The sequence below is a fragment of the Lonchura striata genome, chromosome 20 (genome assembly GCF_046129695.1).
Source record: "Lonchura striata isolate bLonStr1 chromosome 20, bLonStr1.mat, whole genome shotgun sequence".
Taxonomy (NCBI): Eukaryota; Metazoa; Chordata; class Aves; order Passeriformes; family Estrildidae; genus Lonchura; species Lonchura striata.
The window spans coordinates 8,056,019-8,083,906 of record NC_134622.1 but is presented as its reverse complement, the minus strand read 5'-3'; the positions used below and the strand labels follow the sequence as shown (position 1 = coordinate 8,083,906).

The 27,888-nt window shown below is 62.8% G+C and overlaps 2 protein-coding genes across 5 annotated transcripts in view; one reads left to right on the top strand and one right to left on the bottom strand.

The window, feature by feature from the left end:
- ABR (ABR activator of RhoGEF and GTPase) overlaps positions 1–20,457 on the bottom strand; it is a 37,886-nt gene extending 17,429 nt beyond the window's left edge. The window contains exons 1-6 of one of the 4 annotated variants that reach the window (XM_021524951.2): positions 20,372–20,457; positions 6,950–7,134; positions 2,089–2,193; positions 1,444–1,629; positions 931–1,038; positions 254–314 (exon numbers count right to left, since the gene is read on the bottom strand). In XM_021524951.2, the coding sequence (XP_021380626.1) occupies positions 254–314; positions 931–1,038; positions 1,444–1,629; positions 2,089–2,193; positions 6,950–7,057 (568 nt within the window). In that variant the 5' untranslated portion in view covers positions 7,058–7,134; positions 20,372–20,457. Of the gene's footprint in view, positions 1–253; positions 315–930; positions 1,039–1,443; positions 1,630–2,088; positions 2,194–3,911; positions 4,041–6,949; positions 7,135–11,564; positions 11,703–20,371 lie in introns of those variants that run through there. The other 3 variants (XM_031506484.2, XM_021524950.3, XM_031506483.2) reach the window with 3 other exon arrangements.
- A 4,082-nt stretch (positions 20,458–24,539) lies between these two features.
- On the top strand, positions 24,540–25,343 carry BHLHA9 (basic helix-loop-helix family member a9). Its single transcript, XM_077787625.1, is given in 2 exon segments — positions 24,540–25,177; positions 25,180–25,343. Coding segments are annotated over 2 exon segments (729 nt in total). The 5' UTR covers positions 24,540–24,558; the 3' UTR covers positions 25,290–25,343.
- Positions 25,344–27,888: the final 2,545 nt, after the last annotated feature.

Below are 27,888 nucleotides of genomic sequence, written 5' to 3'. Positions count from 1 at the left end.
TTCCATGGCAGCCCCGTCTGCGCGCAGCCATCGCTGCCGCCCCGCAGCAGCTCAGCCCGGCTGCGGCGCCGCTCCGGCCCCGGCACAGCCGCGGGCGGGGAGGAGCGCTGGCCAGGGGGTGGGGGGCTGCCGCACGCCCCCAGCATCCTAAAGAGCCGCGACCCCCCCTCCCCGCCGGCTCCAGGCACACAAAGGGCTCGGTAATTCACCCACGCACACGCAAGGCTGCTCCCCCTCCCCACGCCCGCCGTACCCTCCATGGTGACGGACGTGTGGCTCTCCTTCGAGTCCTTGGGGCCCTTCACCTTCAGCTCCTAGGGAGGGAAAGGGCCATCAGCACAGCCCGTGGGGGCTGGGGTGGGGGAAGGTCATGGCTCAAGGTCATGGGGTGCCCCCCACCCTTCCTGCACCCTGGTGTCTGCCCCTGGCCCCAGCCCGGCCGTGCTGGAAGCCACACACAGGTGCTGGGTGAAGGAGTGTGGGTTCCTGCCTGGCTGGGAGCAGCTCTGGCTGTGCCCAGCAGCTGGGACATGGCGATGGTGCCACCAAGCTGAACAGGACCAGGGAGCCCAGGCTGTAGCCGTGGAGGTGCCCATTTCTGAAGGGGATCCAGGCACGGAGATGCAGGCAGCAGGAGATGAGCCACAGGTGCCCAGCACTCACTGACACTGCATGGGGTGGTGACAGCACAGGCTGAGCCCAACCTGAGCTTGCACAAGTGGGGACAACCTCCTGCAATGCCCAAAAGACCACGACAGAGTCCCCAGTGGCCCAGCCCTTGGGGACAGTGCTGGCGAGTCCACAGGACAGGAAGAGCATCTCCACGGGGCAGACACGGTCAGCTCAGCCACAAGGACACTATTCTTCCCCTTCTGCAGGGACAGCCCGGGCACAGCCCTGTCCCACTGGCACAGCCCCAGCCCAGCTTACCTCTGAGATCTTCTGGAACTGGTAGTTGCTCTGGCTGCACTTCTCCGCCGTCTCCAATGCGATTTTGTAGTTATCCACAAAGGCCTTGTAGACCCCCAGCTGGCTGGCCTGTGGGGAGTGGGGGTTAGCCAAGCACCAGCAGGGTGCTGAAGCCCCCCACAGCACCCAAGGGGTCAGGCAGCCCTTGAGGTGACACTACCCAGAGCTGTCCCCTCCTGGCAGGACACTCAGCCAGCTGGGGGTCACATGCCTGGCTCCTGCTCAGGGCAGGATGGTGGAGCTCCTGCCCAGCCTGTGCTTCAATAAACTTCCAAAATCCAGCAGAGAGATAACAAGTGCCTGGACAGCAGAAGCTGAAGCTACAGCCCTTCAACCTGGCCTCTCCTTCTCCTCTCCCCAGCATGGTCATGGCATCCATGGGCACAGCCCCTGCGGGCATCACAACTTCAAACTCATCACAACTCCAGCCCTTCTCCTCTTCCAAGTCGAGCAAGACCCAGGGAAGGTGCATACCAGCTTCTGGAAGAGGTGGCCCATGGTGACATTGCTGTCCCACTGCTGCACCTTCGGGCACAGGCTGTCATAGAACTCCTTGTGGATCTCATAGATATCCTGGATCTTGTAGAAAATCGTCTCGATCTGCTGGAGGGTGAGGACAGGCTGCGACGTGGTGGCTGTGGCCTTCAGCGGCTTCATGGGCTGCCAAAGAAGGGAGAGTCTGAGATGAAGGCTAAGAGGAGAACACTGGGGATGAGGAGGATCTGAGCTGGCAGTGAGGGCTGCCTGGGACAGCTGGACCAGGGCTGGCAGCTGGACCAAGGGGCACTCCAAGCTCGTGCATCCTCAGACTTCCCCTGCAGCGGCGGTGACCTCGTGTTGTGCAACAGCGTCTCGCCCTGAAGGTCAGCAAGTCCACAAGAGGAAACAGGGCTATAAATATGTCCCCAACAGGGACATGGGCAGCAGGGGAGGTGAGATGGGGGTAGACAGAGAAAAGCTGGCCCCGGTGTGGCTTCTGGAGCTTTGCTCCCACTCAGGCTGACATGGCTGGGGGAAACCACCCAGGAAAAAATTACTCCATCTATCCATCCATCCATCCATCCATCCATCCATCCATCCATCCCTGGAGGGGCTGTCCAGCCTGGGGGCTGTGCTCACCAACAAGAGGGCCTCCAGCTGGTTGATGTAGATCTCCTCGCTGGCCAGGAAACCGGAGAGCACCAACTTCCGCATCTCCAGGCCTTTGCCGGCCTCCCGCTCGCCCTGTGGGACACAGCAAGGAGCCTGGCTAAGCCAGCAAGTGGCACAGGAGGAGACTCCTCATCCCACCAGCCCATTCCTGGCATCCCCACATGGGCACATGTCCCTGCCAGTGTCGGGGAAGCTCAGTGGCAAGGCGTGGGCATGTGCCCGATGGGCCGCAGAGCCCGTCTGGAGCCAGCTGGGGAAGCCACGAGCTGCTGTGCTGGCTCCTGTCCCCTCCCTGCTCCGGGCTGGCCAGGAGCCCGGTGCCGCTGGCAGCGCTCCAGGGTGGCGCACGGCATGGCAGGACTCTCCAGGGCAGAGTCCAGAGACGCCCAGTGAAATCATGCTTGGCACTGGACGGGGCTCCCACGTGATGCAGCACCACCCTTTCCCTCGGCTGAGGTTTCCCTTGGGAAGTGCCACCCCAGCCGGCACCGCCCAGTGGCACCAGGGCACGTCCCAGCACCCAGGTCTGCTGCAGCACTGATGTTCCTGTGCTGTGACCCTCATGGCAGGGAGATGGCCGGGCTGGGGGGGCTCTGGGACCCTCAGCGAGGCTCTGCCAGTGCCCAGGCGTGGATATCCCAGCCCCCGGACCATCCTTGGTCACACCTTGGCTTCTCCTCTTAAAAATCACACTTGAGGACCAGGCTTTGCCACTCAGACAAGGGCCAAGCAGAGCCATGGGGGCATCACTCTGGGACATTCAGGATAGTTTGGGGGGGACGTGTCTCACCTCTGCCCATGCCAGCCCTGGCTGTTGTGCCAGGGGAGGTGGCAGCTGCAAACACCTGGGGGGCACAGCCCCAAGGTGGGCATGGCTGAGGATCAGCATCTCTCTGCCCCACTCTAGTGTCCATCAGCCAGCCCTGGGCACTGCTGGGACAACAGAGTGTCCATCCTGCCAGGCTGTCCCATGAAGGCTGGGCCAGGGTGACCAGCGCAGCAGGAGGGTGCACGGGGGGGCCAATTTTATTCAAAGAGCTCGTGGGCTCTTTGCCACACATTAGTCACGGGCTCTTCCTGCTTCCCCAGCCTGGGCCCTGCGCAGGAGCTCAGGAGATAAGGGGCCCACCCACGCTCGGGGCCCACACACCCCACGGGGACAATGTCAGCTGGACCCCCGTGACCCAGAGCAGTGACTCTAAATCAGGACCGTGTGGCTGCCCCAGGCAGGGGACCCCAGGAAAGGCAGGGCCAGAGCCCTCTTCCAGCACCCAGGCACCCTGGCAGGGTGGGCATGAAAAGGATGCTGAGCTGTACCTGCCAGCACAGGGGTCTCCCCAGGTCCACCCCACAGCTCTGTTTTGGGACTGTTTCGGGGTTTCTGGTGGCCGAGTGTGGGAATCGGCCAATAGCCGAGCCAATGGAGCAGAGAGTAAAACGAGCCCTTTCCTGAGCATCCGGTGCCGGCTCTGCTGAGCCGCGCAGCTCCCACCCTGCAGCACGTGTGGCTCTACACCCCCCTGGAAGGACAGTTGGGTGGTCACCCCACTCTGAGCCCTCCACACCTGGAGCCTGGCACAGCCCTGCGCCGTGCCCCTGGCCACAGGCAGTCCTGGGGGTGTGGTGGGGCCGCAGTGATGCTCCCGCTGCTCCCAGCTCTGCTCCCCCGCCAGCACCCTCCGCATCGCCCCAGGAGCCGTGCCAACACCTGGGCATCACCAGCACCAGCAAAATGCCCTTGTCCCCACACCCACTGCCCAGCACGGAGGCAGCGTCCCCCCGCTGCCCACCTTGTCGCCGGCCGAAAACGGAGACACGGGGCTGGTGGGGGTTCCTGGCTCAGAGTCATCTTCATCCTCCAGCACTTTATCCAGGTACCCTATGGCCTCCTCTTCCTCCTCCATGGCTGGCCGGGCACGGGGCGCAGAGGGGACCCCACCAGGCTCCAGAGGCGCGGGGCTCACGCGGCTGAGCTGCCCCAGCCTGACTCAGCTCTGGACGCCGGCCACCAGCGCGGGATGAAAGGAGCCATTATGGGATCCCCGGTGCTCCAGCCTGACCCAGCTCCGGCCTCCCGGTCCCCGGCGGCTCCGGGCGAGTCGCCGGCAGCCGCGGGCCGGGCGGCTCCGCTCGGCGCCGGGGCCGCGGCGGTGCAGGGGCCGCTGCCCGCGCCCCGCGCCCCAGCCGGGCCCGCCGCTCCGCCCTGCGCGCTCCTACAGGAAATGCTCTCGGGCTATGGAGGTGGGGCTGCTCCGCCGCCGCAGCCCGCCCGTGGTCAAGGCCGGGCCGAGCGGCAGCCGCCTTCCCCGGCCGGCTTTCCCGAGGGGTGTCCAGCAAAAGCCGCGGGGAGGGGTTCCCCTGCCAGGCCCTCCGGCGGTGGGAGAGCATCCCTTCTGTTGTAGCCCTCCGGACCCCCGTGTCCCGTGGGAAAGCACAGCAGGACCGTGGGGATTGCCACCAGCGAGACGTGACCTTGGAGGGCAGCAGCATCACCGCGTCCCGCATGGGGACCCGGCTGTGCGCCTCCAGAAGGTGCCAGAGCTCTCCCTGCCCAGAGGGGACTTGAAGCAGTGTCACAGAGCTGAGCCGTGTGTGTCCCCTCCTACCTGCCGCACATCCCGCAGGGAGCAGCTGGCACCTCAGCCTGAACCCCGGGCAGGGACATGGGGACACCAGCACTGCTGTGGTGCTTGTGAGGGACACTGTGGACACTTGTGAGGGACTCTTGCATGGCAAGGCAAGAGCAGGCTGGAGGAGGGGACACTAATGCAAGAGCTGTTTCAGCAGTTTCCCCCGGGCTCCTCAGAAGCAAAAGGGGAACCAGTGGCTACATGTGCTCTGCCCACAGGAGCCATCTCTTCTCCCTGCACGCATCAGAGTCTGCAACAAACTCCTGCTGTGAGATGTGGGCAGGGACACAGACACAGGGACTTTCCAGAGCCTGTGTCCAAGCCACAGCTCAGCCTTTGCACCACAAGCCTGCCCAACATGGTCAGCTCCCTGGAGTGGGGAATGGTCCCTGTCCAGGGGAAAGCTACCCACAGTGCCAAACCCAGCAGTACCCAGGCAGGGGCTGGAACACCGACTCCACACCACAAGCACATCCCACGGTGGGACAGGGAGGGTTAAGATGTGTCTGCACACGGCAGTCACAGGCCCCAGACATGGTTACAGCTGCCCCAGGAGCCTGCAAGATGAAATGCCCCACCAGAAACCTCCTCCAGCCCTCTCAAAGGCAGTGCCAGCAGTCCTGCCTCACTGGAGGAGAGCAATGGGCTGAACCTGGCACCCTGTGCCACCAGCACAAGCCTGTGCCCCTCGCAGGGCTGGGCACACACTGCTGGTATTGGAGGGAGCTCTGCCAAGCCCCAGCACAAGCAGCTCCAGATAAAGAGAGGGAGGTAGAGCTGGCACCGAGCTCCAACACTTCCCAATCCTGTTTGTCACAACCAAGTCAACGTCCCTGCCTGTGCCCAGAGCCAGTGTGCCCCACCAGCCCTCAGGGACATCCCTCTGCCAGCATCTCTCCCCAGCCCTGTCCCCCAGAGCCACCCTCTGCTGTCCCTGCTGGCCTCGGGTCAGAGCCCAGCCCCGGAATGTCAGGGCTGGGGTCGAAGGGCTGTGCTGGGGGGACAAGGAGCCCGAAGCCCGAGTGGTTCAGAGACAGCCCCGGGGGGCGGTGGCAGAGGCAGCACCCTGCTCTCCCTCCCCAGGGGCGCTGGGTGCAGGGACCACGATGCTGTGCAGGGCGACCCTGGGGAGGAAGCCACACCTCTCCCTTTTCTGCCTCAGCATCCGGGTCAGAAGCTTAACTCTTTCCATGACAAAAATAAAACTAAACTTTTCCTGGCCCGGGCAGCGGCAGCGCCGGGGGATCCCCCAGCCCGGGGCCGTGCGGTTGCTCCCCGCACTAACCCCGAGGGGCCAAGGCGCCTGCCTGGACCCTACTGCACCCGGGCTTTGTGGAAACTTTCATTCTGGGGAAAAAACCTCACTTTTTTCCCTTTGGAATGCCCGCAGCTCTCCGGGCATTCCTCCTCTTTTGTAAAACCAAAGGGCTCCCCGAGGATGCGCAGGGGTTACGCTGAAGTCGTGCAGAGCGGGAGGGGGGCACTTTGTGTCCCCAGCCCTGCTGGTGACAAGTCCCGAGTGCCACTAGATGGAGCCGGCAGCCCGGCGGAGCCGCTGCGCCCTGTCCCCGAGGGCTCCCGGAGCTGGCACCCGGGAATTCCCTGTCCCCGAGGGCTCCCGGAGCTGGCACCCGGGAATTCCCTGTCCCCGAGGGCTCCCGGAGCTGGCACCCGGGAGCTCCCTGTCCCCGAGGGCTCCCGGAGCTGGCACCCGGGAGCTCCCTGTCCCCGAGGGCTCCCGGAGCTGGCACCCGGGAACTCCCTGTCCCCGAGGGCTCCCGGAGCTGGCACCCGGGAGCGCCCTGTCCCCGAGGGCTCCCGGAGCTGGCACCCGGGAACTCCCTGTCCCCGAGGGCTCCCGGAGCTGGCACCCGGGACCTCCCTGTCCCCGAGGGCTCCCGGAGCTGGCACCCGGGAACTCCCCGCTTCCAGCCGCCCGGCCGTGCCCCCGCCCCGGGACCCCGGCCAGCCCATCCCCTCCTGGCTCTGCCACCGGCGTGGCACTGCGGGGCAGGGACACAGCGTGTCCCACGGGCACGGCATCCCCCGAACTGCCGCTCCCCGGTGCCCACACTGCCACGGCCAGCAGAAATGGGGCTGCCGGGCACAGCCCCCCCCAGGTCACAGCAGCAGCAGAGCAGCACAAGCACCGCCGAGAGCCGAGCCGGACCCCAGAGCCCCGCGCCCCCAGCACCTACCCCTGTGCCGAGGCCATCGGCGGGCGTGGGTGACACACCGTCCCCGCTCTCCTGGCCGCGGGCGCTGAGCTGGGGGGACATGGTGGGCGACTCATCGATGTAGGGCATGGTTTCCGAGCCCTCCGGCAGCGCCTTGGGCTCCTCGTTGCCCTCGGCGTCGTAGTCGTCCGCGCCATAGTTGAAGTCTGCCGGGGTGAGAGAGGGTGGCCGTGAGCATCCAGGCGCGGCTCAGGGTCACCGTGTGGCACCGGGGCCACCCAGCCCAGCCTGTGGTTACCCGCGGGCAGCTGTCCCCGCGTCCCGGGGCCACTCACGGACAGCCCAGCCCAGCCCCGCTGCCCGCTCAGCCAAGCAGGCAAGGAGACATCGCACATCACAGCGAGCATCCTCGGCCCCGCAGGCATCCTCTGCTCGACACACTTCCCTATATTTGAATAATTAACCGAACCGAGAGGCCCGACAGCCTCGTCTGCGCAGGGACAGCTGCTCTGCCAGACGCTCCAGCCCCATGCAAGTGGCTGTGCCCTGCCTGCCCGCCGGCCGCCGTCCCTGTGCCATCCCCGGGGACAGACGGGCTGGGCTGGCAGCCACAGCCGCCATCCTCCTTCCTTGCCCATGCCCGCACTCCTCGGAGCGTGGAAATGCGGGGCAGGACCCACAGGGCGGAGGGCAGTGCCACCCCCCTGGCAGAAGGGCTCCATTGCCTCCCCGATGGGGGACGGAGGGGGGCTGCACCCCCAGCGCAGGATGAGGCCCCCGCGCCCCCAGAACAGCACCCATTTTGGGGTGCCCCACACTGACCCACAGTCCCCCATCACCCAAGGCCCAGGGGAAGCCATTTCGGGGGACAGAGCCCCAGGTGTGCGGGCGGGGGGGGGGGGTCTGCAGTGGGGCCCTGGGGCAGCGGGGACCGGGGTACATCCCAGCCTGTTACCATGGGAACGGCAGCGGCTCGGTGGCGGCGGAAGAGGTGGCTGCAGCAGCCCCGAGATGCTGACAAAGGGGAGGGGGAAGGGAGCCCGGCTGCGGCAGGGGCGGCCGTGGGGTGCACCCAGCACCCCCCAGCCATGCTTGTGGCCAGGAGCCCCTCGGCAGCTCCCAAAGAGGCAGGGGGCTCATCCAACACCACCCCCTCGCTCCCCTCCCATCCAGCAGCCCCATGGATCCCTGGAAGTCACATCCCCACAGGCTTCCTGGGCACAGACACTGGGGAGACCCCAGCTAAGACCCCAGCTGATAACTTGGCCAAAACGGGGTGCACTGGGGTCAGAGCAGCCACCCCAGACCAAACCCCACACAGCTGCCACTCCATGTCCCCACGGCCCTGGTCATCCTGGACAAGGACTCCCCTGGCTCCCACCAACACCGCTCAGCACATTAATATTACATCCTGCTTCCTAGGGAAAGTGGATAAATCTTTAAATCAAAGAGCGCTGCAAAGCGTGCTCAGGCCAGGAGCCCTGCCAGTGCCAGTGGGGAGGGATGGAGAGTCCCATCCTGCACCTGAGCGGGGTTGGAGGAGAGCTGTGACATGGGCCAGATGCACCACATCTCTGCCAGGACACCACAGCCCCTCTCAGACCTTCCTTCTTTAGCAATTAGCTGATAACAATCCTCAGAGGCTGTGGGGCCACCACAGCCCACCTCCAGCCCGGGAGCTGACTGGATTGCCCGCTGCCCCAACCATAATACCCCCTGGTCCTCAGCTTCCAGGAAAAATGGATCCCTGGCTCTAACCTGCCCTGCCTCCTCATGGTGGGGTGTCCATCCTCTCTCCTGTCCTGGACAGGTCCCAGCTGTGATGCTTCCAGCACCATGCATAAGGCTCATTAGCACTGGTGTCCCCCACGATTCCCCAGGACACCCACCCCACACAGCTCCCCTGAGCCACCTCAGCCAGGGGCTGTCCCTAGGCTGGGAATGCCCCAGAGCAACCCAAAACTCTCCCCCAAGCTCCTTTTCCCATCAGGTGGGGTCTAAGGGGGAGCCAAGGCAGCAGAGTGGGGCCAAAGCTGATGGTCCCAGCAGCTCAGAGACCATCAGGTGCCATCGCCTTCCCTCCACCATGGCCAAGGTCTGCAGCTCCAGGCTTAACCACAGGGACACCCAGAGTGGCACTGCCACTGTGGCAGTCCTGGCAACCCAGGTGGGCTGGCTCAGCATCCAAGTAATGAGGAACAGAGCGTTAATGAGGCAGCTGGGGACCCTGGGAGATGACACCTGCAGCAGTGCTGGGAAGAAGGTGGCATGGAGAGGGAAGGGACTGGCCTGCAGGGATGCAGGAACGACCTGGATCCAGTTGCTAGCAGATCTACATCCCAGCCCCACAGACCTGGGGATGACATCTACAGGCACCAAGGAGAGGGACCCTGCGCTGTCCCCAGGACAGAGCCATGTCCCCACGGCTCCAGCTGTGCCACCCAAAGCTGTGCAGTATTTGAGGGGCATCACCTGGGGAGCCTGGGCACAGGAACCTCCCCAGCAACCCCAGAAGCTGCTATAGGGAGGGGACCAAGCACCACCAAGCAGCCAGGACGGGCAAGGGAGACACTGATGGGCAAGGGGACACAGAGAGGTTGTCCCCTGCATCTCCCTGTCCATGGGGTGCTTGTGCCACCCAGGCAGCCCAAACCCAGCATCTCCTTCCCTCCTCCCCCACCGCTGCATTGCCCCTGCAGCCTGGTCTGTGCCCGTGCCAAAACCCAGTGCTATTTTTGCTCCTGATTTTTAGCAGCAATGGAAATCCTCCTACTGCACCCCAGGCAGGGAGGAAGCCTGGCCCAGGGAGCCACTCTAGGGGGCAAGGACACCCCGACCTGAAACAGCCTTGTAGCCCCAACCCCACAGACAGCCCCAGGGCCCTGAGCTGGATCCAAGCCCACACTGCACCAAGGGATGCTGCCACCCATCAGGGCAGAGGCCCTGTGAGCTGGCACATGGCCCCAGCAGGGTGACAGGGCCAGGAACGCATCCCCAGGAGGGATTATTTTCCCCAGGAAAATGTTTTTGCTTTGCCACATCTTCCCAGGCTACTGCCAGCACGATGGTCCCCAAGAGGGAGCTCAGCCAAGGGCAGCAGCTGGCTCCTGCCCAGCCCAGACAGAGCACAGTCACAGCAGCTCAGGGTGGCATTTCCAGCTGGACACGTGCTGTTCCCTGACACCCTGTCAGCGTGTGGGCACAGCCCAGTGCCCACCCACTCCATCCCACTTCCAAGAAAAGCCCAACATTCACACAGAGCCTGTGAGATTTTGGGGAAGCGCCACGGTTTCCCTGTGCCTGGGTGAAAATTCACCATGACAACACAGATGTGTGAGCTGGCCTCGGACCTGCTTCCGTGGGCCTCTGCTAAAGGGTGGCTCAACACAACAGCATCTCCTCCACACCATCACTGCCTTGCTCAGTGGGATGATGAAGGCTGGACCCTGCCCTGCACCCTCCAAAATACGAACATGCCAAGCAGCCTCCCCCATGCCCTGGGCAGGGCAGGTGGAGCAGGATTTGGGATGGCAGAGCACGGTTTTGCAGAGATGCCGTGCTTGGGAAGAAGGGTGCAGAGGCTGGGGCTGGATGTGGCCCCCTGGGCTCCAGCCCAAACGCCTGCACAGCCACCCCAGCCCCCGGGGCTGCTGCTGCTGGATGTGGCCTCTGGCTGTGGACATCAGAGGCTTTGGGCTGGAAAACTTGGGGAGGGGGCTCAGCCCTACACAACGCGACCCTTGGCGGCCCCTGCTCCCTCTAGGGCATGGCAGATGCCAGATCCATGCCTGGAGCATGCTCCGGAGCATCCCACCTTCCCACGCACCCGTGCCAAACCTCTGCCCCACCAGCACCAGGCTCCGAGCTCAACACTGCACCCCAAACCCCACCCCGGGATCCCACACAGCTCAACGCTGCCCCCAAATAACACCGGGGACCCTGTGACCGAGCCCCCACGTCCCCTGGCCACGTCTGAGACATCTGCCATGAGACCAGGACCGGCCCGGCTCCGGGGCTCGCTCCTCCCTGCCGCCCGTCCGTGGCATCGGGGGGTTCGCACCCCCAGGCTGCTGCAGGACGCCCCCGGCCCCGCCGGCCGCCAGCCCCCGGTACCGACACCGCGTTGCCACAGCACCGGCACCGCGCCTGGAGCTCGCTGCCAGCATCGCGGCTGAGGCAGGCGGGGAGGCAGGGAGAGGCGTCCTCCCACCGCCGCGCAGGGACGGCGATGGCACCGGGGGCCAAAACCCATCCCCATCCCCAAAGCCCCCCGCGGGAACGATCTGCTCCAGCCCCAGCCAGCCCCCCGCGCTGGGGCCACCGCCACCCACCCGGCCCACGCAGCTCCCGGAGCGGGCAGCGGGTCCCCAGAGCCGGGGGATGCCGGAGTGCCCACCAGGACACGCGGGATGCTCACGGTGGGGAGCACAACCCCCTGCCAGCACCGCCAGCCCCCTGCCCCGGCTCGGCTCCGCCAGGGACGCCCAGCCCGGGCTGCCGGGCACAGCATCCCTGCCCGGCACAGCATCCCTGCCCGGCACAGCATCCCTGCCCGGCGCGACGCAGCGTTACACAACAGGTAGGGGCGAGCCAGCCCCTCGCCCCCCTCGCCCCCCCGCCAGCCCAGGCCACGTACTGCTGTAGAGGGTGTCGATCCAGGAGAGGCGAGGCAGGCCGCGGTGGCTCAGCGGCTCCATGCTCGGAGGGCTGTGCCGGCGCTCAGCCCGCTCGCATCTCACAACAAAGGCGGCGGGCGCGGGCGGGAGGCGGGGGCCGCGGCCCAGGCGGGGGCTGGATGGCAGAGCCGGACACGGCCGCCTGCCCGGGCACACGCCGCGCCTCTGCCAAGGGTACCCAGCGAAGGAGGTGCCGCCCGGCAATGGCAGCGCGTCCCGCCTCCCGCCCCTGCCTCGCCGGGGGGAGCCGAGCTCAGCGTCCCCCCGCACGCAGCCACGCCGACCCTCCGCAGGGGTCTGGGCACCGGCGAGGAGGAGGAGGAGGACGAGGAGGGGATGGTGGTGGCACAGCAGCATGTGCGGCTGCCCCCCCGGCCACCCCAAGGAGAGCGGGGGGGAATAGGGGGAGCTGGCTCCATCACCCCTTCCACCAGTCTCACCTCCTTGCTGTGCCTACCTCACAGCAAAACTTCCCCAGCCCCTCAAGGCTGAAGGACACAGGCTGCTCCCAGCCCTGCTCCTCCTGGTTCTGGGAGCCAGGGCCTGCAGGAGCCGGGAGCAGCCCTGCCCCGCACAAGTGGCAGGGCTGGCAGAGCAGGACGTGGGCAGGCAGGGGTTAAACCGCCCTCCCCAGCTGCATGTAGCCAAAGGAAATACAGAGTGCCAGAGTCATCAACCCCAATATGTCAGGGCGCCAGCCAAGCGTTCAAGTGCAAAGAGTGCCCTGGTTCAGGCTGTCCCAGCAGCGCGGGCACCATCCCTGGCAGCGCCCTCGGCCGCGTCCTGCCCGCGGGGCTCGGGGTGGGCACGGGCCTGGACTGGGCACTGCAGCCAGATGGGAGCCGGGCAGGAGGGAAATGCTCTGCTGGGCACACGGGGAAGGTGGAGCGTGAAGTGCCAAGACACTGGTGGGAGACCTGAGGAGACCCTGCCAGGGCACTGCCACCACCTGATTGCCACTGCCAGGGTTGTCCACGACAGGCTTGGATGCAGCATTCTGGGGGAACACGGCAATGCCAGAGCTGTGGTTGGGCATGGCTGCAGCACAGGGAGCCATTGGCACCTGGCATCCAGGATGAGGAGCCACTGCTGTCCCCAGCACAGCCGTGCCTGCCTGGGGGCTGCAGCCAGCCCTGGCATGACAAGGACATCCAGAGCCTCCTGCACCCACGGGCTGTGAGTCAGGGTGCTGAGTCAGGGGCACAGGGTGCAGCCCTACAGCTGCCATTCCCCACCTTCCCCTGCCCCATCCCAGGTACCCTGGGGAGCTGAGACTGCCTTTGTCCCTGAGACATCAGCACAGGCAGTGCCCAAGGGTGGCCACGATGTGACAGCCTTTGCTGCTGTCCGTCCCTCACCGACTCCCCCATTCACTCCGCTCTGGCTCAAGCTGAGCATGTCCTCACTTTGTCCCTTAATGGATGGAGAGTTTCCTCCACACTCTGCACCCCACAGAGCCCAAAGCCCAGCCAGGAAGGTGACAGTGGTTCAGCTGAGAGCATCAACCCTGTTCATGGCAGGAAACCACAGTCCGCTGATGCCCCGGGGAGCCCTGCAGCAGCACCAGCACCAGCACAAGATGCAGCTGCTCATCCTCAGCACCACGGCTGCAGAGCTGCAGGGGCAGCAGGCAGCTGGTTTTCCACGCACAGCTCCCTGCATACAGGGATTTTCCACATATTTCCCTCAGCCAGACACACTTCCTGGCCACTCACGCCCACAGCATCAGCCTCTCCATGTCCCCTTTGCACATCTGCTTCTTTATCCAACACAGGCCATGAGCTGGGCATTTGGATGAGCTGCCAGACCTCCTGGAGCCCTTCCCAGGCTGGCCACCCCCAGCCTGACATCACACAGCAGGTCCTGGCAGTGCCATGGCCAGGAGGACCAGGCAGGCAAGTGCCACCCAGCTGGGCAAATGTCCTGGGAAGGTCAAGCCAGGGCCACCCTGTGCTGCACCACTAACCCAGGCAGGTGGCCTTGCACAGCCCACACCAACCAGCTCCACCAAACTCCTGGGTGGCATTTTTAGTTTGGTTTTCATATTCTTTTCACCTTTGCAAAAACATCAACAACAAAACCTCAAAACCTGCAAAGCAGCTGAACCTTCCTCCTCTCCCTGGGGGAGCACCCACCCCCACCCTGGCACCCATCAGCCCTCGGTGGCAGAGACCAGTCCTGGGTGAGGAGATGCTGCCAACCATCTTCTCAACCCCCGCCAACCACCCCCAGCTCCAGCTGGGAGCATCCCTGCGGCAAGAGCTGGGAGCTGAGCTCCACCATTCCTCCCCAGCAGCAGCCAGCCCTGCACAGCCTGCCTGGTGTCTGGCTGTCTGCCTGGCATCTGCCCAGCCCCTGCCCGCCAGCCCACGCATCGCTATTTCTGGGCTCTTGTGCAAGAGTCCTCCAGTCACAGCCACAGGAGCTGCAGGAGCCCCAGCGCTTGCCCAGAGCTGGGTAGGGGCTGGTGGTGGGCACCCAGGGCTGCTGGTGGGCACCCAGGACTGCTGGTGGGCACCCAGGACTGCTGCTGGGCACCCAGGACTGCTGCTGGGCACCCAGGACTGCCAGCAACCAGAGAGCAGCTCCAGAGCCACCTGCACCTCCAACACTGGGGGTGTTTTCCTACAGGAAGAGTGGAATGGGAGAGCGAGGTTGGGGAGTACCATGCAAGTTGCTAAAGATAAGGACTGGAAGAGAAGCCAGAGTGGTTTGGTTTGGGAGAAGGAAAACCTTTGCCAGGGCTGCAGAGAATGGGGCTGAGGTGGGAGATGCCAGAGATGCCTGGCTCCCCCAGCTCCACCAGTGCCTGCTCTGCTGGGCTCTCAGGAGGTCCAGGCTCACCCTTGCTGGTGCAGAGCAGCAGCTGTCCCCTTCTCTCCCCTTGCCAGAGGTTGCAGAGAGGGAAGAGAGGAATAAATGAAAATGTTTCCAGCCTCCCTGCCTGAGGGCACTGCAGGCCCTCAGTCCAGCACTAAACTTCTCTTCCAGTACCACTTCCCAGTGGAATTGAAACCCTGAGGTCTGTGCTGCATCAGCCCCAAGCTGCACTCACTGGGGCACAGCTGAGAGGTGCCTGGGGAACAGAGAGGTCACTTGAAACATCCTGCCCTCAGGGCAGTGCCAGGCAGGGTGCCAGAGCCAAGCAAGTGTGAGGAGAAGGGCAGAGACCCAGCCACAGCAGCACTGCCTCTGGCCTCTCAAAATACCAGATGGAGAAGGAATGAAAGGTGGTGGCTGGTCAGAAAAAACATTTGACTTCAGGTGAAGGGCTGGGCCAGGTTTGCTTCCCAGCACAGGAGCTGTGGAGGAGGAGGAGGAGGTGTTGGTTCACAGCCTCACAACAAAAATCACCCATGGAACAAAAACTGTCCATGGCAGAAAGCCCCTTCCCAGCACAAAGGTCTCCCTATCTGCCAGATCCTCAAACAATCCCTGAACTTTACAGCTGGGACTTATCTGGAGACAGATCTGCAGGAGTCCTCTGGGATTCTGCTTAGGCTGGCCAGGCTCTGCTCTGGCTACAGCCAAGGGAGCCAAGCAGTGCTGCTGCTACTGATCCACACACGCCAGTTATCCTGCTCAGCAAACACTGATCAAGTCATTTGGGCTGGGAGAGCCAAGATCAAAGATGTCTCTTGGGGATGGGGTGAGTTCTGTGTGTTCCCTCGGGCTGGCTCCCGGCCACTGCTCCAGGTGACCTCAGTGGGAGGAAAATCCAGCAATGCCACAAACCAAGGGGGCACAGGTGCCACTTTCTGGGATGGATGGGCACTGAGTGAGCTGCCCTGGCCAGCCCAGGCTCCTTTCTCTAACCCAAGAGAATATGAACTCCCTGCCAGCACAGAGCAAAGCTTCTCCTGTGATCACTGCTGCAGACAGCAGCCAGCAGAAGACAGAGCAGAGCCATCCACTGGGATCCCAACGTGGGCAGGAGGGGAGGAGGAACCCGAGGAACAAAGAGCCCCGCTGCACAGAAGTGTCTTCCCAGGGAAACAGAAAGAAAACAAACCCCAACCAGATTTCAATAGCTTTACAATGCAAATGTATTCAAGCCCCGCAGGGCACTTCTGGCTCTATCCAGACACCTAATGAGGATTTCTTGCCTGCCCTGCTGCTGCCATTACTTCTACCTGGGGCTACTGATCACCCACCACTGAGAGCCTGGGGGCCAGCTCCGTGCTCGTCCCCATGGTGGGCACAGCCCGTGGCACCAAAGGGCAAACTCCATCCCCAGCACCACTGCCCAGCCCTGAATGCTGCCGAGCTCAACATCAGCTCTGCCCCAAATTCTGGGGACCAAAACCCAGTCAGTGAGACTGTGCCCAGCTGACAGAACACATCTGCATCCAGACCTGCCTCCTCCAGGAGGGATGTTGGCATCTCCGTGCTAATGAGAGCAGCACCCTCTCTCTAAAGCCAGGAGAGTACCCCTGCCCAGTGGGATTGACAGGGACTCCCAGCCCTCTGTGCACCCATCCTGCTTCTCTGCAGGGCTCTGGCACCTGGAAGGGCTGCTCCCCAACCCAGAAGATGCAGCTGCTGCCACGGTGGTGCCCACAGGCAGAGCTGATCACAGGTTTCCCCTCTGTTCTTGCAGCCCTTTACTATTTGCCCACCACAGGGCAAACCCAACAAGCAGCACTTACTGCTCTCACTTAAAGCTTTAAACTTCAACTCTTCTACTCAAAGGCTTTTCAGCCTCATAAACTTTACATTATTTATGATCTTTAACAGTGACAACCTGTTCCAGAGTTAACCCTGCAGTCCCCATCTCAGGCAGCATCACTCTGTGAGGAAGCAGCCTGCCATCACTCAGGGGCTGCTGTCACAATTGCCATCAGGGGGGTTTGTGGAGAGAAATCACCTCCCCAAATGCTGTTGGGCCCCAGAGCAGATGGAGGCAGTTCAAAGGTCCCCAGCAGGCAGGCACACACACACACACACACACACACACACACACACACACACACTGTGGTTTTGTCCTTGCCTGAACAGTTAAAATTAAACACTGAGACTCTGCCTGGCCTGCCCTGGCCAGAGGAGGAACTTCCAGCCTCTTCAGAGCCAAACAAGCACTTTCTAACAGTGGGGAAATATAACAAAGTCACAATTTGGAAACTAAATACAAGGACACAGAGGTGGTAGATGGGCTCTTGGGGGAGACACAACTGCTCCCACTGCACCTCCCTGCTTTGGTGCCAAGATCCCATCCATGTGCTAGAGGAGGGGAGAAGGATGCACAGACCATGCAATATTTCACCTTCCTTGGGCTGTGGAATCAGCATTCCTCCCCCTCCTGCACACCATGACCTGCCCCAGGCAGAAAGAGATGCACCAGGAAAAAGCCTGGACTTTGCTCACTATTTTCCCTTCTGCTTCTGCAGAATATTCCAAGAAAGGGACGAGGAACAAGCAGGGGCTAAGTGCAGCTTGGGACAGGAGGACAGAGCTGCCCCTCCATAGCTGCAGGGAGTTTTTCTGGGACAGACAGAGGTGCCACTTTTGCAGCAGCAGCACAAACTGAAAGCAGGGATGGAGTAACAAGAACAAGCCCTGTTTTTACCCAGATCATGTCAGGAGCATGACATGCATCCCCCAGCATGACATCCATGCCAATCCAGCCTTCATCTGAGCACGCAGGGGTGAGATGGCCAATGCCCCAGGAACTCCAGATGCCCCAGGGTCCCTTCTCCATTTCAGCCCTGACCATTTCACCACTGCCTTTCTGTGCTCACCATCCTCCGAGGCAGAACCCTGCTGCTGCTGGTAGCTCCCTTCCCATTCCCAAGGTACCAGAGAAGGCAGTGCAGCAGAGCAGGGAGAAGAGCCCACGTGACTCCAGAATCTTTCCTTGAGAGAAACTGTAATTCCAGCTAAACAGAGGGCTGGGGATTCACTCACAGCACATCCCACAGCCGCAGCATCCTGCCGTAACCAGACCCACCAGCTCACGCCATCATGGACTATCCCAGCTATGCCAGCGCTCCCCACCCCAGAGCTCACATTTCTGGGGTACAGGGTGCTGCACAGGGCAGTTCAGGGGCTCCCAAACCCCACAGCCTTCCAGAGGAGCTTCAGCTCCACGGCAAAGCCAGCCTCTTTCTCTGCTTCCCAAGGACAAAGCGAGGAAACCCAGCACCGAGTTGCCTCCACCTCTGCGCTACCTGGCTGCTGGGCACAAAACATCCCCACTGAGCATCACCTCATCCTCCTCCTGGCCAGCAGCACCATCTCCTGCTCAGCTCAGCCTCTCCAGGCTGGCACCAACCTACAGCACTGCATCCTTTCTGTGGCAAACAGGAGATGGAAGCAGCTCCCAGCCCGAGCGTCGCTGCAGCCCGGCACACACTCAGCTGCGAGGCCAGCTGTGTGTTTAGCCACAGGGACAGGTGACGGCCAAGATGAGGGGAATTTCAGTCCTTTCCATGCTTCATTTTGAGCCATCTGCTCGCTGACGCTCAGATTTTGTTGGTCCCAGGAGAGCTGGCACAGGCGTTATCTCAGATGCCAGGATCGTGTATCTGGCTGTCACACGCGCCGCTCTCGTGCGATAGCCGCAGACGGGCATCTTGCAGATTTCCTCCCTTTAAATCAGATTAATCACAAGCTACTTAAAGGAAAACACTGTGTTTCCCTGGTAATTCCCATAAAGAAGATATTCAACACTCCTCCACTTGCTGTCCAGAGGGTGCTTCCCAAGGTTGATACAGCTAGGGACTGACTGCATTCAGCCACAGTCACAGCAGCATTAAGCTTCAAAATTCACATTAAAATACTGAAGGACCCAGGCAAAGCAGCACTAACCAGGTTACACACCACCAGAATGCTGGCAGGAAAAGCAAACAGCACCACAATCATGAATTTTCAATTGCATCTGAAACAGAGAAGTGAGAAGAAAACAACAGGAGCACTGGGTTAACCAGCTGACCGTGAAAGGGGGATCCAGGCAACGAGCTCACACCTCTTACTGCACTCTCAAATTCTTCTCTTAAACGTCAGCCCAGTCAATGCATAGAGGAGCCCTTATAACACCCACAAAGAAAATGCTGATGCCTGGGAAAGGCTCAGGACAGGCTCGGGACAAGGCTGGGGAGGGCTGAGCCCAGCCCTCCGTGCAGAGCCCAGCCCTGTCACAGGGCAAGGAGCCAGGCAGCAGAGGGGATGCTTCCTCCTCTGGTCAGCTGGAGCTGCTGACCCTGAGAAAGACCCATTTAGGGGAGGAGGAAGAGGCCACAATCAACAACACCTGATGCAACCTTGGACTTCAAAGTCTTGCCAAAAGACTCACCCCCAGCAGCTGCAAAGGTTGGTGCGGGGCTGCACCCCTCCAAGTTACGAAGCCAGGACCCTCAGGGGCTTGTGCTGTGCTTCAGGAAAGCCCCTTTAACATCACCCACCAAGCTGAGAGCAGCCTTGCACCATCCTGGTTTTGGAAACATCCAGGAGCAAAACCCAGACATAAACAAAACACAGGTCTGAGTGTAAATCAGAAGGGTTTGTGTTTGATCTCTCTGATGCACTCCAGCCATTTCAGCCACAGAGCAGCTCTCCAAGAACCACAGCCCGTGCCTGGAGAGGGGCTTGGAGCAGCCCTTTGAAGGCAGCATTCCCAATGTCCCTGTTCCTGGGCTGGGCACAGGCTCCCACGGCCGACTGGAGAGCAGGACAAACACTCACACATGCAGCCTGGCACAGCACGGTGACAACCCTGAGAGCAGCCATGTACTTTGGACATTTCACCTCCAGGCAGCTCAGGAAGGTGAAGTGGAAACTTCCTCCAGCACTGCAGACTAATGCAATAAATATAAATGAACTAAATATTAAGCATAATTTGACATCAGAGCACTTGCTCTCCAGGCAATCTTAAACCAGCACGATACAGCCTTGGGGGAAACCACCACCCCAGACAATCGAGCAAGAACAAAATTAACTCAAGTCAGCTGTGGAATTAGCAGCATTAAAAGTGACATTCCCTAGTTGCCAGGACTGGGTTTGAACCGAGTTTAATGCTGATGCAATAACAACTTCCAGGCCACTGGAAGTAGGACAGTGTGACGGCTGACAGCGCTAGCTGGCTGTGCCTTCAGTGCCACCACACAGCCAGGCACTTGCGAAATACCACTGTCCTCAATCCACCTAGAAAAACGCCCCGGGACGTGTCACCAGCCCGGCACGCTTCTGCTTTAGAGCCTCCAGGACTTCCCCGCAGGAGGTCACAGGGTGTCACCTTGAGCAGAGGTGTTCCCGAGAGCCAGGTCACGCCGGGAGGAAGTGACTCCTGTGCAGAGTCACGAGTGGCTCGTGGGCCACTGGCCCATCACCGAGAGCCAGGGGACCGGCCAGCCACCCTCCCTCCTCCACACCCAGCGATGGGGCCTTGGCATGGCATGTCCCTGGGAATGGGACAGGGAGGAGACAGGCCCTTGGGGTGACCTCAGTGGTTGGTGGGGGACCGCACAAGGGCTGGGGTGGCATTAGCTGTTTGTTGGGCATGGCAAAAGGAGTTTGGGCATTCTCTACCACGTTCCGCTCCCGGCTGCGTGCTGGGCACACGCTGGGGCTCCCATGCCGAGTCACAGCCACGAGTGAGGCACGGATGGGGCTTGGGACCGCCTTTACCCGAGGCACGGCACGGGAGCGCAGGACCGGGGATGCCCTCGGCCGTGCAATTCGACCGGGCGGCCGATGCCTCGACCGGGCGGCGCAGGGGCTGGGACACCCTCGTTTATGGGGCGCGGGGTGGGGACGGCTCCCCCTCACCCACCTGCCGAGGAAGCGTCCTCCGCGTCCGAGCTGCCGGCGCTGCCGCCCTCCGGGGAGCTGCCGGCGGGGCGGGGGGCGGCGGGCGGCGGCGGGGCCCGGGCCAGCATCGCCTCCAGGTAGCCCACCTTGAAGCGCTCCTCGGCCAGCGCCCGCTGCAGGCGGCGCAGGTGGCGGCGGCAGCGCTCCAGCTCCCGCTCCATGGCCCGCACCGAGCCCAGCTCCATGCGGGGCGCCGGCTCCCCCGGGAACTGCGCCTGCCAGTGCCGCGCGAAGTCCGCCCGGGCCGCCTCGCCCGCCGCCATCCCCCGCCCCAGAGCCGGGCTTCCCCCCGGCCCCGGCACCGCCGCCTTCCGCCCCCCGCCGCCGCCGCCGCGGGGCCTGACGTCGGTGCCCGCCCCCGGCCCGCCCCGCCTCGGCTCGGCACGGCACGGCCCCGCCGGGGCGGGGGCAGCGCTGCCACCGCCCCCCGGCTCGGCCCCGGCTGCGGCCCGCGGCGGGACGGGACGGGACGGGACGGGACGGGACGGGACGGGATGGGATGGGACGGGGTGGGATGGGACGGGATGGGATGGGACGGGATGGGATGGGATGGGACTGGACAGGATGGGGACACCAGCGGGGTGCGGGTGCTGCGCTCCTGCAGCTCACAGACTCCCACTGCCCTCCCCGGGTCTCCCCGAGGAGCTGCGGGCACGGGGATGTGGGTAAGGGAATACCAGGTGCGTGCAGCTCAGGGCGGTAACAATGTGATAACTAATGCCAGAATGCATCTCAGGTGCTCTGGGAATTCCCCGAGCTAGGAACAAGTGAGCCTTAAAGGCTCCCGTGTGGTGGGGTGGCTCCTGTGCCTTCACCATCTGCTACGTGCCCAGGCCTTCACTGCAGAGCTCTGTGTGTCCCATCCTCATCCTCTGGCCGGTGAAAGTCTGGCAGCCCTGTTGGTCTCAGGATGGATGAGCCATTCCTGGCACATGGAGCGGCAGGCACAGGTTCCTGTGGTGGGCAACGAAGGCCTACAACTCCCTGAAAGGGTTCTTGACACACTCCTGGTGGGGGTTTGTCTCTACTCCCAAGGAGCAAGGGACAGGACAAGAGGAAATGGCCTCAAGGCTTAAATTGGGTCTTAGGAAAAGTGTCTTCACTGAAAGGATGGTCAGACTTTGGAAGAGGCTGCTCAGGAAAGTGATGGAAATGTTAAAAAAACATGGATGTGGCATTTGGTGGTTTGGTGGTAACAAGGCAGTGCTGGGTTAACGTTTGGATTCAGTTAGAGGGCTTTTCCACATGGAGTGACTTTGGGATTCTGTGAAGGCCCAAGTAAGGCTTTTGCCCACTGCCTGCCACATGTGCTGTGTTTAATCACGTGCCCGTGGCTCTCTCCCACTCCACAGGATGTGGCTTTCCAACCTGTGCCAGGGCAGGGCTGTTCCCTGGTGCTTTGCGAGGTACTGGAGCAGGGATCTCACCCACAGGTGCCTCCAGGCCTCTCAGTGCCCCTCCCTGCCTCTTCCTGTGCCCTGCAGAGTGGCTGGGCATGGATGACTCACCAGCCCGTGTCCCTCGTGCCACCTGGCCGTGCCCCAGCAGGAACAAAGCACCCTAATTATTTACCCAGGAACAAAGCACCCTATTTATTTACCTGCGGGCCCAGGTAGTGTCGCAACAGCCGCCTCCTCCTTCCCCTGTCACCAGGAACGGGCACCTCCCTGCACGCCTGTCCCGGCTCTCATCCTTCCCTTGCTTTGCTCTGGCACATCCATGCCTCTTGGTGCAGCCTTGCCAAGGAGGATGGATGGTGCTGGGACAGTGCCAGGAGCTGGGCAGCCCCCCCAGCTGCCTCTTCACTCCATCAGGGTTTGCCCTCCAGCGAGGGCTGTGCTCCCCGATGGCTCCAGCAGGTTTCACCTGGAAGCATCGGCAGCTTGGGGGTGCTGGATGGATGTGGCAGCCAGGCCAGGGCTCTTTGCAGGAGCTGAGGGCTGGCTCAGCAGCAGTGTTAGGGGTGCACACCCAAAACACACCATGAGAGCTGTGACAACACGCAGGTACCCAGCACCCAGCAGTGCTCCAGCCCAGAGTGACACAGGCTGGGAGCTGGGGAGTCCCTGAGGGCCAAACCCCTTCTTGGAGGCTGGAGAGTGCCATGAATGGCCTGATAGATGTGTGGCGACAGATAATTACGGCTCTTTCATCATCTGTCAGGCAGACGGGCCCAGCAGAGCCCCACAACACGTTCCTGGCTCCCCATCTCAGCCCATAAATCTCTCCAGCACACGGTGATAAATCAGCAGGGCCTGGGGGAGCAGGGCCTGGGTGGGCGTTCCTGCTGACCTCCCAACCTGTAATGGGCACCTCGGTCGGAAGCGCCCAGGACGAGGTGGGGATGGCCCAGCGGGATGTGCTAATTACAGGTGCCCCGTGATTTATGGTCTGGCCTTGCCTTCTTCCGAGAGCTGGGGCTGCAGCCCTGCAGCCAGGGCTGCCCAGAGACCCAGGAGCCCCGGCAGAGCTTCCCAAGGATCTCCCAGGGGCTGTGGGTGGGATGGGGACAGCTTCAGGACTGCTGCCCCTGCCCAAGCTCAGCCACCCCCGTGTCTGCTCTGGACTGCACCTCCTGACCTCCAGCACCAGCAAAAAAACCCCCATGGCAGGGATCTGTCCTGCTTAGCTGGGCTTAGACAGGCTCTAGGTGGGTCTGACTTCTATGTCCTGCTGGCATTCAAAGACCCTCCCTGGCTCCTGAGCTGAGCTTGCCGGGTAAATCAGTGGTTGGGGAGCCTCCATTCCTGGCAGACAAAGACTGGGAGGTGACAGGGATGCTGGGGAGAACAAGGGGGTCATAGTGAGCACAGGTGAGTGCTCAAAGACATTTGCAAGCTTCACCTGCCTTTGAAGTGCTGCTGCCTCATCCTCCCCTGTCCCTGAGGCCCTGGCTCCTGATTTATTGGGTTCCTGGAGCAGAGGCACCTAAATTAGCTCCACCTTCAAAGAGCCAGGAGAGGAGAAGGGCAATAGACGAATAACTCCCCACTAATTGTGGCTATTGATCAAACATGAGCTGGGATGATCAGATAGGAAGGGATGGATCAAGGAGGGAGGGGCACGTTCTCTCAGGGCTCTGCTTTTGCACCAGACACCCCAACAATTTGTCAGAGCCACTCCTGGACCATTTTTCAAAGCATTGCTCTTTGCACAGGAAGGCATTTAACAACTGCTGGCTAATGAGATGATGGGCAAACACACGTGGCTGTCCCCAACTGCTCGGAGGTTGGGGACCTGGCCCTGCCCATGGCCTCTGGACCTGCTGCACCTGGCCAGCCCCCCATCCCACCGGCTCGGGGATGCAGGGAACAAGGAGCTGCTTTCAGCACCGTCTTCCCCAAGTTAAGTGGCGGGCAGGCCCGGGAGCGCCGGCCCAGACAGCTCTGCCCCCAGGCTGCTGGGAAGGGACAGGAAGGCTCTGGAGGCAGGTAGCACTTTAGCTCTTTTATCACCTGCCCCGATCCCCCCTGCCACATTCCTGCTTCCTGCTCCGCAGGGCAGAGGCGTGCCAAGCCCTGCACATTCCTGCAGGGGTCTGCTCCTGCTCAGGCCCTACCTCCCCCTGTCCCCACGGATGCTCTCAGCTCACCAGGACTGTGTCTTCTCCTGTACCCAAGCACAAGACCTGCTGCTTTCCTCAGTAATTGCACCATTTCGTGCTTCAGTTTCCCTTAGCTGAGGAATAACAGAGGTGCTCAGGACCCGTGAGCAGGGGAAAGGAAGAGCCAGGGTGGTGATGTCCCGCTGGGCACCACGGAGAGCCCTGGGATGACTGTCCCAGGGTGAGCCACCAGCTCGCCCAGCAGAGGAGAGGGCAGAGCAGCATGGGGGAACTCCTGCAGTGCCCGGATTCTCAGCAGCCACTAAAACAACGTGTGCTTGATGGAGGTGCTTTTCTCGGGGGCCTGTGAGCATCCCACCAGAAGGTGTGGGCAGCCAGCACTGGTGCCTCTCACTCAGAGCAGGGGGCAGGCAGGGCCCTCTCCCTGTGCCTCACCTGCGGCAGGTGAGGAGGGTCGGGGCAGCCACGTGATGAGCCCTGCTGAAGGTTTTTAGAGGCGGCTGCCTGTCCCTGGAGGAGTGTCACCCACACCTCCCAGGAGGCAGGGTCACAGCAGCTCCTCTCCCGCTCCCCCTCCTGCTGCCATGGCCGGAGCAGCCATGGGGAAAGGGGACCCAGAGCCCGACAGCTCCGAGGAGGAGCTGGAAGCGAGGAACGCATCCCAGGCGTGCTACGGGCAGGGTTTGTGGGTCTCCCAAGGCAGGGAAGCAGACGCCAGCCCGGGGGACACGGAAGGGATGAAGGTGAGGAAGAGGAGCAGGCCGGTGCGCTCCAAGGCCAGGAGGATGGCTGCCAATGTCAGAGAGCGTAAGAGGATTCTGGACTACAACCAAGCCTTCAACGCCCTGCGGCTGGCCCTCAAGCACGACCTCGGAGGCAAAAGGCTTTCTAAAATCGCAACCCTCCGGCGCGCCATCAACAGGATCACGGCTCTGTCGCTGTCCCTGCGCGGCGCCGGCTGCTGCTGGCCCTGTGCCCACTCCGAGTGCCGCGCCCGGGCCGGGCTCCCTGCGCAGGAGTCGGGGCCGAAGGGCGGCCGCCCCCAGCTGCCCTGGGAGCCCGTTTCTGCAGGGACACGGCGCCCTCCGTCCCCTCTCTGCGCCGCGTTCTCCCCTCAGCGGCAGCTCCATCACTACGAGAGCCCGCGGGAGAACCGCGCCGCGCCCGGCCGCGCCTGCTGCTCCGGCGGGACCCCGCGCCCCGCGGCGCCGGCCAGCAGCGAGCCGCGGGCAGCCCGCGGGAGCTGGGAGCCGCGCCCTGGCAGCTGGGACACTGCCAGGCCTGGGGGCACCAGCAGTGCCTCCCCACGCACTGAACCCGCAGGGCTGGGGCGGCGGGGCGGCGCCGGGAAGGGAACGGAGCCGTGGGACAAGTGGGGGGAGCGGGAAGGGACCGCTGGGCGAGGGAGAGAAGCGCTGCTGGAGGTGCAGCTCAGCTGATGCTGGCGGGCTCAGAGAGCCCCCGACACGCTGTACAGGATCCTGCTGGGTGTCTCCCCTCTGCGGGAAAACTGCGGAAAGGTGGGAAGTCCTCTGGAAGTGCCGGCTCTGTGTTTCTTGTCGCGAGGTCTCACTGCTGCTGATGGCCACTGTTATTTATTCTCTCTTGCTTGTTCTGCGGGAAAACACGAGTTACAAACCCAGCAGCAGGGCAGTGGCTGTTAATATGTGTGGGATGGACAGATGGGGATCACGCTAAAGCCCCTGGCTGGCGGGAGGCTCTGGCTGCCGCCGGTGAAGGAGGGGAGCAGGAGCAGGGGAAGGTTACTGCCCTGGGACTTTTGACGCTAAGCTCATTGCTACAGACGTTTGTGCCCGGCAGATTTGCGAGGCCGGGAGGGGAGACAGATGTCGGCTTTCATAAAACCCACCCATCCAATTGCGGTTTCCTTCTGATCCCAGTGAAGTGGCTCTGTTGGGACAGGCCAATAGCACGCTCCCGGCCAAGTCCCGTGGAGGGGAGGAAGGGGGAATTTTACTGAAAAGGTCCCTTTTGTCCCTTCCCTCTGGCTTGGAGAGCTTGGACCAGCTGCGAGGGCTCCCTGCTGCCCAAGGCTCAGCAAACTGGAATTGCTGCAGGAATCAGGCAGGGATTTACAGCCACACACACACCACAGCTGGCAGGTTTTTGGACAGGACATTTGCACCGTGTGATTCCCGCAGTGCCGAGCCTTGCAGATCTCCTCCAGCCCCTCTGCTCCCACCCCAGTGCTACCAACATTCCAGGGCCAATCTGAGCTCTCTCCCTGCCCGGGGACATATGCTGGAACAACCATCCCAACCTCCTGCTGTTGAGCACCGGGACCTCCTCCTCCTTCCTTAATCCCTGGTGGGACAAGGGAGCTGGTCCAGGAGCAGAGGAAAACTGGTGGCAGCCAGGAGAGAGAGCTCTTTGCTCAGCAAAGGAGCTTCTTTAAAGCGCTGATGGTGTGAGGCATCCTGGCTTCAGCCTCTCACAGGTGCTCCCCTTGCCAGAAGAAGGCCTGCAGCCACTCCTCTGAAGGAATCCTGCTTCTCCCTACAGCTCTGGGTGGCTCTCCCTGGAGCAGTGCATGGCCCTGCCCTGTCAGCAGCTGTCACACGGGCAGCGAGAGCCCAGCAACAGCAGCGTTCAAAGAATGTTTCAGTGACTCCCTAACTCAGGCAGGAATGTGCATCTCCCTGGTTTTCCCTCACCAGCTTTGGTGGTCAGCCGAAGTGAGGCAGATGGAAACAGATGGTCACAGAGGCAGGAGTGGAAGGGAATCAAAATCCCGTGAAACCCCGCCAAGCAGGGACACCCCACTGCTTCCAATTCCACATTGGCAAACTGTGGCTCCTAATTCTGTTTGGAGGCTGCAGGATGGGATAAAGCTCCGGGCAGCAGGTCCTGCCTGGCAGAAGTCTCTTGGGGCACCTCTCGGGGAGGCAGGAGGTGCTGGGTGTGCCCCGTAGATGGCACTCACTGCCAGGGAAACCCCTGGCAAATTTGGCACTGAAGCATAATACACAATGGATGGAAAACATCCATTTTTCCCGGGCATCCAGGCTCTAAGGGTTGTTTTAGCCCCCCCCTCCTGCCCCTCACATCATCCCTGCTCCCAAGGATGGAGAAGGTGTAACTCACACTGCACCAGCACCCTTACTGCTTTGCAGGTTCTGTGTAGGGGCACGGTCTGCCACTGATCTGGTGTCCCTGTCCCCAGCTGTGGTGTCACCACGGTCACCCACGCACAGCGAGGGCAGGGCGAGCTCAGCACAGCGTGCCCAAGCCTCCCCCAGCCCCGGGCACGGCTGGTCCCAGAGCGGCTGGAGCCAGAGGTGCCACCGGGCACCCACACACTGCCCAGACCCCGGCACCCTCCGGGCAGCCCTGCCCAGAGCCAGGGCAGCTCCCGCCGCTCTCCGCAGCGATGAGGGGCTCGTGGGTCTGCTCCGTGTCGCATGTCCCCCGCCTGCCCGGGGAAAGGCTGGCAGCCAGCAGGGACAGCAGGGCTGTGTGCGCCCCGCACGGCGCTGCCCTCGGCATCCCCGAGCCCCGCCGGCACGGGCGGAGCCCGCTCGGGGCCGGGCTCGCACGTAGCGCTGCAGCGGAGCGGAGCCCGTGGGAGCCCCTGGGAAGAGCTGGGGGTCAGCGGGGCGGGACAGAGCCTTGGGCTGGGCTCGGCTGAAGGCGGCGGGGACTCCCCGGCTCTCCCAGCGCTCCGCCCCGCCCCGCCGCATCCCCGCCAGCATCCCCGGGGGCCGCGGCGCCGCACGCAGCGGCTGGGGCGGAGGCCGAGCGCGGTAAGGGGGCGAGGAGAGGGGGGCCGGGGACACCCCGGGGGCGGTCCGCGGCCCCGATCCTGCCCCGGGGGCCGAGCCGGAGGAGGGGCCAGCCCGGCTCGGCCTCCCGCGGGGCGGCGGGCCCCGAGCGCAGAGCGGCGGCGGCGGGGC